The sequence below is a fragment of the Doryrhamphus excisus genome, chromosome 13 (genome assembly GCF_030265055.1).
Source record: "Doryrhamphus excisus isolate RoL2022-K1 chromosome 13, RoL_Dexc_1.0, whole genome shotgun sequence".
Classification (NCBI taxonomy): domain Eukaryota; kingdom Metazoa; phylum Chordata; class Actinopteri; order Syngnathiformes; family Syngnathidae; genus Doryrhamphus; species Doryrhamphus excisus.
In genome coordinates, this window is record NC_080478.1 from 16,968,991 (window position 1) to 16,981,501 (window position 12,511).

The 12,511-nt window shown below is 43.0% G+C and overlaps 1 protein-coding gene across 4 annotated transcripts in view; it reads left to right on the forward strand.

Moving 5' to 3' along the window:
• The window catches only part of kif26ab (kinesin family member 26Ab), an 83,656-nt gene that overhangs the window by 38,118 nt on the left and 33,027 nt on the right, over positions 1-12,511 (forward strand). For 3 of the 4 annotated variants that reach the window (XM_058091270.1, XM_058091272.1, XM_058091271.1), the window contains one exon: positions 3,094-3,299. In XM_058091270.1, coding sequence (XP_057947253.1) covers positions 3,094-3,299 — 206 coding nt within the window. Of the gene's footprint in view, positions 1-3,093; positions 3,300-8,437; positions 8,757-12,511 lie in introns of those variants that run through there. The other variant, XM_058091275.1, reaches the window with a different exon arrangement.

Sequence of the window (12,511 nt, forward strand, 5' to 3'; positions counted from 1 at the left end):
ACAATTAAAGTTCCATTAATCAAGTTTGGGTTTTTTGGTGACTGGAGAAGCACTAGGCACTAAGCACTCGTGTGCTGTTCTCTGATTGTTTGTTTCCCGGGCACGATACCAGAGCAGCGCGCTCTGAGTGGACAGCTACGGGGGCTGATACTGGACATGGTTAAACTCTATATTTTATCAGTATCACTGCCCCTGGGCTTTGACACAGTATCATTTTGGCCTTTTCCCGTATCATTCATGGGCGGTTTCTAGGGTACAGGGCCAATTAATACTGTAGTATGTGATAAAGAGTTATTCCTTATAACATCAAAATCATTCATTCATTCATTCATAACATCAATTGTCACCAATAATGGGAGAATTTTTTTTTTTTACATTTTTATGCCCCCCACCCCAATGGGATGATAACTATAATTGGAGGCCTATGATGCCACTTTTTCTTTAAATTCATTAATTCATTCATTTTCTACCGCTTATCCTCACAAGGGTCACGGGGGGTCCTGGAGCCTATCCCAGCTGTCTTCGGGCGAGAGACGGGGCACACCCTGGACTGGTCGCCAGCCAATCACAGGGCACATATAGACAAACAACCATTCACACTCACATTTATACCTATGGACAATTTGGAGTTGTCAATTAAACTAAAACGTAAACTAAAACTTAAAACTAGCATGTTTTTGGAATACAAACTCCACACAGAGATGCCCGAGGGTGGAATTGAACCCTAGTCTCCTAGCTGTGAGGTCTGCGCGCTAACTACTAGACCGCCGTGCCGCCACATCAAAATCAGTTAGTGCTAATTTACAAAGAAGAAGTGCTTGTGACTGGTTTTTGTTATTGTTCCACGGCTCGCTTGGTGCCACTGCTACCTAGTTGAAGCTCAGAGGACGATTTTGGCTGCTGCTAAGTTGGTGGCAGCTGGGCATGCATGGCAGTGGGCCACAAACTAAAGATAACAGAATCAGGATTCCCTTAACAGCCCTGATGAGTCAAGAAATTGTGCAATTAGCCTGTTTTTTTTTTTGTAAACATTTTGCGTCACTTGCGAAGCTTTACTTCCATCTTTTGTTCTTTTTTTAACCACACTTATCGTCTGTTTTAGAACCTCACCTCCATTCGTTTCCATTATCCCCAGAGAGCAATGGAGCGTGACCGGCCAGATTAACTGGACCTTTCTGACTCGGCCAGTGATCGCCAGTTAACCAATGAGATCTAAGGTCACAGGAGCCTGCTTACTTCACACTTTACTCCGAGAAGTCTCCGCTGTCACTTGGCTTCCTTTTTGCCACACCGTTTTTTTCCCCATTATGTCCAAATCACCCCCGCTTTTCGCTCCTCGGCCCCCAATGATCTTTGTCCTTGCTTTCTGGAACCGAAAAAAAATCACACCGCACCGAGGGTTAAAGGCTGGAAGGCCGGTTCATTACTGACTCCTGGCTCAAAAGGCTCCACTGACACAGCCTAATTACCTGACGTGGGACGTGGGGATGGATCGTACTTCTTCTCATCTGCAGTCGCAATCCAGGCTAGGTCCGAGGCTGCAGCGAGCAGCTTGTCTGGAGGGCTGAAGTCCTCATTCTCAACACCAGTGGGGAATATCCTTCAATAGGCACTCTTGATGCACTCCCACTTGTAACCAGCTGTCCCTGTGTGCTCCACAAATGTTGGCCTGATGATTTTTTAAAACTGATATCTAATGGGCTCAATCTGTGAAACATTCCATGGGCCATACAGGTTCACTTCCTGTGTGGCTGCATGTGAAGTGCTGCAGCTTTTTTCGTGCCAAAGTGTAATGGGCCTACTTCTCTGGCACAGGCCCAGCATCTTACCAGCATTTGCTGTGGTTGTTGTGTGGGTAGCTGTGGATGGCTCATTTCACTTTGTCTTTCGTGCAAACACAAGTTTAAATTCCACAGTTTGATAATGAAGCCACAATATATCAAAAGTAAATATCCAAATACTCAGTGCTGGTCCTCACATAAGCGCTTTGAGCCAAGCTTTAATATACTAGTAAAGTGTGCATGCAAAGCTAAGAGTGCCAACACTTGGCAGGGCAATAGCTGAGCCTCTCCTGTGAATATCAGAATGTAAATATGTCCCCACATCCTGATCGATAGCATTCATATGTCGGGCTTGCTGTATAAATAGTACAGCTGCCGGCTTGCGTTGACAAATGGCAGAGAATGAAGGCCACACACTTTATAAAACTTGAACCAAACTTGAATCAAGGGCACAAGGTCTTAACTGTGTATATACTGGAACACACATATGCTTCCAAATGCCTCCAAGGCTATATTGTACTCAAGGTTACTGTTGTGCTGCGGTGTTTATGTCATTGAAATTCATCTTTTATGGCAAAGCCAGCTGATTGTCATTGCCCTTCCGTGCTATTGAATGGAAAAATTTAGAGATATTAGACCACTTTGTTTCTTTGGTTTCTTGCTCATTTTGATGCATACAACTAAAGATACAGTTGTTTGTACAAATACAGGGTGAGGCAAAATGATCTGACACATTTGTAGGTTAAATAAAAGGCAAATAAAGTAAAGAAACCAAAAAATTCACCATTGTTTTTTGTTTATTTTTCAGTTACTGCCATGAATTGGACTGGTGAGCAAAAAAACGAATCTGTAACTGCAACACAACGAGCGTTCCGTTTGCACTTCAATCTTGGTAGACATGATCCCGTACCAGCTCCAAACACCATTTTGTTATGGGTTACCAACTTCATAGCTACTGGATTTGCATTGAAAAGGAAATCAAGCAACCTCACACCCCAGAACTGATTTAATTTTGAAAACATAATGAAACAGAATGGCATTATATGTGCTTTTCGAAAATAAACATTTTTTTTATTTTACTTTATTTGCCTTTTATTTAACCTACAAATGTGCCTGACCCTGTATAACAACTCAAGCAATTGTTGAATGGTACAATTCTTTCTGTGGAGGCTGCTGACTCCGGCTAAGCGACACTGGCTGCAGCATCTGTCCGTCCATCTGCGGCGCATCTCAGCAGAGGGGAGGGTAAATGGAGTGGAATGAAGGAGGTGATGCAGCTTGGGGTCTTTTCTTACTATCTGTATGCCAACAGGCCCAGAGCTTCATAGGCGATGCTGACAGAGATATCACAACCACCATGGCCCCGCTCACCACCATAACCACCACCAGCACCACCAGTAGCTGCAGCAAGAGCAGCACCTTGACGCCCTGTCGCCTCCGAGGCTCCATGCAACCAGACCTCCCTGCCCCCGTCACCAATACGCCCTCCTCGTCTGCGGCGGCCTCCTTCTTCATCAGGTAAGGACCTCCCCCTGTACTGGTGTCTAAATGTTGACTGATTAGATTAACATAAAATTAGAGAGGGCGGCACGGCGGTCGAGTGGTTAGCGCGCAGACCTCACAGCTAGGAGACCAGGGTTCAATTCCACCCTCGGCCATCTCTGTGTGGAGTTTGCATGTTCTCCCCGTGCATGCGTGGGTTTTCTCCGGATACTCCGGTTTCCTCCCACATTCCAAAAACATGCTAGGTTAATTAGCGACTCCAAATTGTCCATAGGTATGAATGTGAGTGTGAATGGTTGTTTGTTTTTATGTGCCCTGTGATTGGCTGGCGACCAGTCCAGGGTGTACCCCCACAGCTGGGATAGGCTCCAGCACCCCTGTGACCCTCGTGAGGACAAGCGGTAGAAAATGAATGAATTAATGAATTGAAAGAAAAAGTGGCATCATAGGCCTCCAATTACAGTTATCATCCCTTTGGGGTGGGGGGCATAAAAATGTAAAAAAAAAATTAATGAAAAAGTGGAAAAACCAGAAAAAAAACTAAATCCAGCATCCCCCGCGACGCTCGTGAGGAAAAGCGGCAGAAAATGAATGAATGAATGAATAAAATTAGAGAACACACACATGCATCCCAAGCTGAGAAAAAGAGGCGATCCGCACAGACTCGTCCTTGAAGATCATGGCGTTAACTTTGATTCCATTCCATGTTGTTACCATGGTTGAATGACAGCATGCAGACGGACACGCTCCATCACCAAATGAAATGAGCCTTTATTTTACAAGCACCAGTGCCCATGAATGGATAACAGAATGACATGGTTTTATATGACGAGGGAGAGTATCACGAAGGGGCTTAGGTTAAATCTGTGTATTGTCCTGAGGTATTTACTTGCCTTGTCTTATACTATTGCTTTGAGAATGTTCTCCATCTGCTAAGCAGGCAGATGCAGAGGTGCTTCACTGTCACCGTTGGATTCCCCCGGCACGCTGGTCAGGTGCATACGTCTCTGAGGGGTGCTGTCCTGATAATGAATGCTGACAATAGGGAAGCCTGCTAAGGATGATGCATGGGGACGATTGAAACTCTGCACCACACCACAGGAGGGAGGAAACCAGTGAAGGGACTGTGTGACAAGGAGCCAATGGGACATCACTGAGGGGGATTAGCTTTCTCTCTAGCGTAGTTTGTCTTGCCAGATCTTAAACTCCAACCAGATTGTGACTGGATGCTAATTTGAAGGGAAATTCCACACTTTTCAGTCACGACAGCAAATGCCTGGACAACACAGGGTTGATTCCTGACACTGATTTATAAGTTGTCCTGTTTTCTTTGGACATGACCTCAAACGGATAACCATCAAGAGCCGAGCCCAGCCAGGGGGGGAAAAAGGTGGATCTGTTTTTTTCCGCTGCAGCAGGTCCTGGTGGGTTAGGGGAGAAAGGTTCCACCTTTCATTTTATCCCAAAGATAATTCCTTTGCCAGGAATCTGCTGTTTTTGTTGGCTCGGAGAAGTGTTACGATGCTTTCAACAACATTCCGCAGACAGAGAAGAGGGTGTTAGAGATGCATTGTGGTTGATTTGAAGCTTCCTGACTCTCTGCAGCTGTTGCTGGCTACCAAAATATTGTCGTCATCATCATCATCATCATCATCATATCCTCCTTGTCTTTGTTTCATCCTGATTAAAATTAAGCTCCTCCCATTGTTCCCTCAATGCTGAAATATGCAAAGAAATTAGTGTCCTTTAGCGTTTCCACTTAATTGAAAAAAGCCATATCTCATTAGTATTCCTTTTTTGTTCTGGACGGATACAATTAGGTGGATTTGTGAGCAAATCCAGGGAGCCCAAGATGGTGGAGATGAATCACCAAACAGCACTTGGCTCCTTGGACATTTCTTTGACATTCACCTACAACATTTTATTCACAGATGAATTTTTAATTAAAATGCAATTACCTTGAGTTGGACTGCTTGACACCGCAAAGCTCTCTGTATTGTAAAAGCAAGTCGAGCTGTCGTGATTAAATGCATTAATATTATTTAATTAATGCAAATTAATTAATTAATTAATGCAAATATTAATGCAAATATTATTTAATGCAAATTCAAATGCTTTTTTGGAATTTTGCCCATCCCTAAGTGACATGAACACATGTATTTCTCTCTTCTGGGCATTCTAAAGATATAGAAACAGCTAATAAAAAAAAGAGGAAGCTAATTAATGCATGTAATGGGACACACCTATTTATTATGTTGTTTGTTTGTTCAAATTGTTTTATTTATAGCAAGTCGAGCTGTCGTGATTAAATACATTAATATTATTTAATTAATGCAAATTAATTAATTAATTAATGCAAATATTAATGCAAATATTATTTAATGCAAATTATTTAATGCAAATTCAAATGCTTTTTTGGAATTTTGCCCATCCCTAAGTGACATGAACACATGTATTTCTCTTTTCTGGGCATTCTAAACATATAGAAACAGCTAAAAAAAAAAAGAGGAAGCTAATTAATGCATGTAATGGGACACACCTATTTATTGTGTTGTTTGTTTGATCAAATTGTTTTATTTATAAGCTCTTGACATTCCATTGGCGGCGTTACATATTCTTGAGAAATAAAAATGTATTGGTTTAGGAAAAATTGATGTTGGAAAGGGAGGACAGAGAGCACCTACAGCCACGCCCATAAGGAAGCCTGGTCCTCTGTGACATCACAAAGGAACAGTTTTGCAAAGCCCTCTGTGACAGAGCGTTTTGTTTCATCCCAAACATCTTTCAGGTCTCACTTTCAAATGCCGTCACCACCCCGTCACTGTCACGTGACTAGAAGTGAGTTTTGACGACAAGCCAACATATCTGAATATTTTGACGAACACGACTCAGCCCGGTCGACATTCACCTGATTGTTGTCTTATTCTCCAAAATGAATAATATAAGCCTTGGAAAGACAGACGGACTTTTTCATTCGTCTTCTGTAGTTTGGTGGGTCATGTGGTTCCATTTGCGCGTACGGTAGATGCTCCTTGTGTATTACATCGTGTTGAACATGAACAGTCCAGTTGCCATCAATGCCCTGAGAATGCTTGTACTTTTTAACTGGGGTAGTCGCTACATACAATCTCAATTTATTGCATACGTTGATGTTGGCTGCATCTTAATGAAACGTCTGACTTGTTCATGGTGTCTTTGGAAAGAGTCTAAAAAGCCATGATAACACTGGGTCAGCCACGACCAATTAGACGGACTCTATAGTTGCATGGAGACAGGAAGAGTCAAAGGTCAAACACTGACTGGCTGCATATGAGTGTGTGCGTGTACTCGTGGGGGGGCTGGGGCTAATGAATTTATAGCCCAGTGTTCAGCTGACTAGCACGTTAAGCACTGATTGCCTTGTGACAGAGCATATGATTACTGTATTGACACAGCATTGTGTAATGAAAGCAGGTGGAGTTCGCAGCAGGGAGCGAGACTGGAAATAACTGCTGCCTCTATTCCCATATTCCTGTTCCATTAACACCTGCTGATTGTGACGGTGTGTTTATTACCCAAAGGCCCATGGGATTCCTCTTGGGGAGGGGCACCACAGTGCAGTGGAGAATGCTCAGTTTGCAATACATGCTGCTTGGTGTGCTAATTTTACACAACTCATGTGATCTTATGTTTGTGTTAGAGTTCAACCTCACACTAATCATGCTCAAGAGAGACACGTATGGGGAGGTAATAAATAGATCTTGCAGAGGTGGCATCAGTGCTGTTGGGCAAGGCCCGGACAGCTGTTTGCTGGAATGTGACCCTGGAGGAGTGTCAGGAGGAAGTGTTTTTTTTTTATAGACCCCGCCCCGCAGCTGCTGCCCAGGTGAGTGTTGTTCGCTAATGACTATGATTGTATCGAAGGAATCTTCCCGTAATTGTGGCAGCGGGGGCCATGTGCTTTTTGTGTCTGATCCCCCCCACCCACCCACGTGCTTTGAGTAACCATAGAAATAAGCCATTATCGTTTTGAAATGACATTACTGATTCAGGAAGTTTAAGTCCACTTCAAGAGTAACTCCTTATTTTTAAAATTTCGGATTTTAAATAGAACTCCATACATTACACTTTTTTCTCATGTTTATTTCTTTTATCTCTAAATGCAAAGCTTTGTGTTATTATTGGTTGTTGCTGTCAAAATCGCAGTTTTTTTTCATTGTGCCTTTTGGTCAATTTTTCTTTTTACCATTTTACATTTTTGTTCATTTTTTGGGGTTTTTTGGTTTTTTTTTCCACTTTTTTATTATTTTTTTTTTCCATTTTTATGCCCCCCACCCCAAAGGGATGATAACTATAATTGGAGGCCTATGATGCCACTTTTTGTTTAAATTCATTAATTCATTCATAAAGGCATTATATGTACTTTTCGAAAATAAAAACACTTTCTTTACTTTATTCATTCATTCATTCTTACCATTTTGCATTTTTTTGTTAGTTCTTTTGTTTTTTTGGGGGGGGTTTCCATTTTTTTATTAATTTTTTTTAAACATTTTTATGCCCCCCACCCCAAAGGGATGATAACTGGAGGCCTATGATGCCACTTTTTCTTTAAATTCATTAATTTATTCATTTTCTACCGCTTATCTTCACAAGGGTCGCAAGGGTGCTGAAGCCTATCCAAGCTGTCTTTGGGCGAGAGACAGGGTACACCCTGAACTGGTCCGCCAGCCAATCACAGGGCACATATAGACAAACAACCATTCACACTCACATTCATACCTATGGACAATTTGGAGTCGCCAATTAACCTAGCATGTTTTTGGAATGTGGGAGGAAACCGGAGTACCCGGAGAAAACCCACGCATGCACGGGGAGAACATGCAAACTCCACACAGAGATGGCCGAGGGTGGAATTGAACCCTGGTCTCCTAGCTGTGAGGTCTGCGCGCTAACCACTCGACCGCCATGCGGCCCTTTTTCTTTAAATTAAGCATGGAATTTTTATTTTTACCTTTTTTTTTGTGTGTGTTGTTTTTTTAAATGTATTTTATTCCAACCCTGCAGCCATCTGTAGCATGTGTAGCATTTATCATTGTCCTGAAACACAATGAAGAAACAAAACAAAACAAAACAAAAAAAATTTAAAACAAGGCCGAAAAAGCATAAATGTTGACAATAACCCATAATAAGGCACAACTTTGTCTTTAAGTATGTATCACAGAGGTCTATGAAGCAAGGCAGACAAATGAGAACCGTGCTCTTTGGTTGGCTTCAGTGTGAATGACAGGACGGATCATGACTCCTGACAAATAGGCGGGGCAGATTATGTGTGGCACAGAGATCCACTGGGTGAGTGGAGAGCTGACTCAGAGGAGGATGGACCGATGTTCTTTTCCGTGATGTCTTTCGGAAAGTGAGCCTGGGCTCAATTCTAACAGCATCAGGAACCGGAGGTTTGAGATGGAATATTAGATTCAGGAGTATGCGACTCACGTAAGATGTCCTACACAGACACAAACATTTGTTGGATGTGTTATGGCCTCTCATGTTGTGACCTAATATGTCTTTTTTGTTGTTGTTGCTTGCTGATGTACAGTGTTTTCCTACTATTTGTCTTTTTTTGTGTTATTTCTGCATTTCATTCTGTGTTGCTTCTCTCTACTGCAGTTTTGTATAGTTGAGGCTGGACTTTCTGCTCCCTGGAGGTGAGAGGGTAATGGTTGTGTTGTCAAGCCTGCGCAAGATGGATTCCTCCATCGGGGCGAGAGTGTGAGCAGAATATATAGCATAGCAGGAAAAAAAAAAAAGGTGCCTGCTGAAATGCCGGCTCTCTTTTGAGGTGCTGCAGCAATGTTACCACAGCTACCTCCGAGCCTCCTGACACATGAGAGATGATTCATAACAATCTGTTGAATCCGAGCAACACCAGGGTAGCAAACAGCGCAATCAGAAGTATCGAGTGGGTGGAATTTGCAATGGTTTATTTGGCTCGGCTGTATTTATCTTTATTTTCCAACGGGAACCAACTCTTTACTGCTATGTTCAACCTGGTGGGATTAATGGCTGCTAACTGTGCGGCTGAAAACGCAAATGGCAGCACCAGCTGAGTTCATGGAAGGGCTGCAAGCCAGAAGACAGGCCCAGGTGTGATTCCATTCAAACCCTGTGGGGCGCTGTCAAGGCCGAGGTGTTGATAGAGATCCAGCCTGGCCTTGTAGTGTCAGGACAAACCCTCCCACAATCCTCATGTTCACTCTCAGCCAGTCACAATCCTGCATTGAACACCTATTGGAGTAGAGCCTGTTCATTAGATTAGACGAATTATGTCAGGCAAAATGATTTATAGGTTAAATAAAAGATAAATAAAGTAAAGAAACAAGTGTTTTTTTTTTGAAAAGTACAGTAAACCTCGGATATATCGGACTCGGATATATCGGAAATTCGATCACAACGGACAGATAAAAAAGAACCAATTTTTCTGTAATGCATTTCCAATAAAAATTCATTGCATATATCGGATTTTTAATAACGGATTTCGCCTATTTCAGACAAAATCTCCAGTCCCGTTCCAATGCATTTCCATTAAATTTCCCTCGCATATATCGGATGGCCGCATCGTGGCGCTCCAATTCGCAGGCCGTGACAGGCCGCTATACGACGTCATTTGCAGCGTTTGCAGCGTTGCCTGCGCGTCCAGGTACATTGGAAACATAGTCAAGGAAGTGCCTTTTTATAACGGATAAAATCCGATATACGCATATATCGGATATAAATCCGATATATGCGTAAAATGGACATTTTCCGGTATACGCATATAACGGATTTCGCTTATATCGGACAAAACCAGTGGGACAATTGAATCCGATATATCCGAGGTTTACTGTACATATAATGCCATTGTTTTTCGTTTCTTTTTCAGTGAGCATCGCTTTTTCATTGCGGAAACGTTTATCAAAACAAACGAATCTGTAACTGCAACACAACGAGCGTTCAGTTTGCACTTCAATCTTGGTAGACATGATCCCGTACCATCTTGTTATGGGTTACCAACTTCATAGCTACTATATCTGCATTGAAACGAAAATCAACCAGCCAACCACGCCGCCAGAACTGATTTCACTTTTAAAAGATAATGAAACATAATGTACTTTTCTAAAATAAAAACACTTTCTTTACTTTATTCACTCATTCATTCTTACCATTTTGCATTTTTTTGTTAGTTCTTTTGTTTTTTTTCGGGTTTTTCCACTTTTTTATTATTATTATTATTTTTTACATTTTTATGCTCCCCACCCCAAACGGATGATAACTATAATTGGAGGCCTATGATCCCACTTTTTCTTTAAATTCATTAATTCATTCATTTTCTACCGCTTGTCCTCACGAGGGTCGCGGGGGTGCTGGAGCCTATCCCAGCTGTGGTTGTACACCCTGGACTGGTGGGCAGCCAATCACAGGGTACATATAGACAAACAACCATTCACACTCACATTCATACCTATGGACAATTTGGAGTCGCCAATTAACCTAGCATGTTTTTGGAATGTGGGAGGAAACCGGAGTACCCGGAGAAAACCCACGCATGCACGGGGAGAACATGCAAACTCCACACAGAGATGGCCGAGGGTGGAATTGAACTCGGGTCTCCTAGCAGTGAGGCCTGCGTGCTAACCACTCGACCGCCGTGCAGCCTCCTTTACTTTATTTGCCTTTTATTTAACCACAAATGTGTCAGATAATTTTGCCTGACCCTGTATATAGATACTTATTTCTATTATAAGAGGTGGTGGATATCATTAAGAACTGCTACATTGGTCAGTGGCCCATCTCTTCCAGTGGACAGGAAGTGCGGATCAGAGTTTCCCTGCGGGATAACCTGCTGTGACAGTGTCTTGCCAATGCAGTTTCTGACTGTTGTGACGGGCACCAGGGTATCACTCGCTCCTGTCATCACCATCATTCACAATGCGTGAGCCGAAACCTGGTGCGGTATTTCTCTCTATTGCTTGTTCCCCCAGATAAACGTCTGAGTCAGGAAAAACTCTGTCTAGCCCACTCATATAGCCTGGAGGAGGGTGGGCGTCTAACAAACAAAAGAGCTGACGCAAGGGTATGCGCTCACCCCGGGTCCATGTGCACTAAGCCCTGCGGGAAGAGGGAGAAATGCGGCAATGCACTCCTGACAGATTCTTTTCACACATGGAGTAATAGAGGACTTGTGTCCTGACTTGTCACCTAACACAGGGCTGCATTTGTCTCATTATGGTGGTGGAGGTGATAAAAAAAAAAAAAATGTCAAAATGTGTGTGGGAAGAAAAGGTCAAAGCGTTCGCATCAGTCCATTTCCAGCCCACGGCGAGCATTCCAGACTCAACTGGAAAGAGGGTCCGATGCCCTGAGGGCTCCATATTTAGGACATTAAAAAAAATGTTTCCACTAAGCATTTAATTTCCACTCACCGTGGCAGTTTGAAACATTGAATCTTGATCGTGTTTGCATTTGGTGATCAGTAACGTTTAATAGCATAAATAATGTCTCATGCGGGCTGCACGGTGGTCGAGTGGTTAGCGCGCAGACCTCACAGCTAGAAGACCAGGGTTCAATTCCAACCTCGGCCATCTCTGTGTGGAGTTTGCATGTTCTCCCCGTGCATGCGTGGGTTTTCTCCGGGTACTCCGGTTTCCTCCCACATTCCAAAAACATGCTAGGTTAATTGGCCACTCCAAATTGTCCATAGGTAGAAAATGAATGAATGAATGAATGAATGAAAACACATTTAGCACCAGAACAAGACGAGTGGTTAGCGTGCAGGCCTAACTGCTAGGAGACCTGAGTTCGATTCCATCTCTGTGTGGAGTTTGCATGCCTGGGTTTTCTCCGGGTACTCGGGTTTCCTCCCACATTCCAAAAACATGCTAGGTTAATTGGCGACTCCAAATTGTCCATAGGTATGAATGTGAGTGTGAATGGTTGTTTGTCTATATGTGCCCTGTGATTGGCTGGCCACCAGTCCAGGGTGTACGAGTGGTTAGCGCGCAGACCTCACAGCTAGGAGACCAGGGTTCAATTCCACCCTCTGCCATCTCTGTGTGGAGTTTGCATGTTCTCCCCGTGCATGCGTGGGTTTTCTCCGGGTACTCCGGTTTCCTCCCACATTCCAAAAACAAGCTAGGTTAATTGGCGATTCCAAATTGTCCATAGGTAGAAAATGAATGAATGAATGAATGAATGAAAACACATTTAGCACC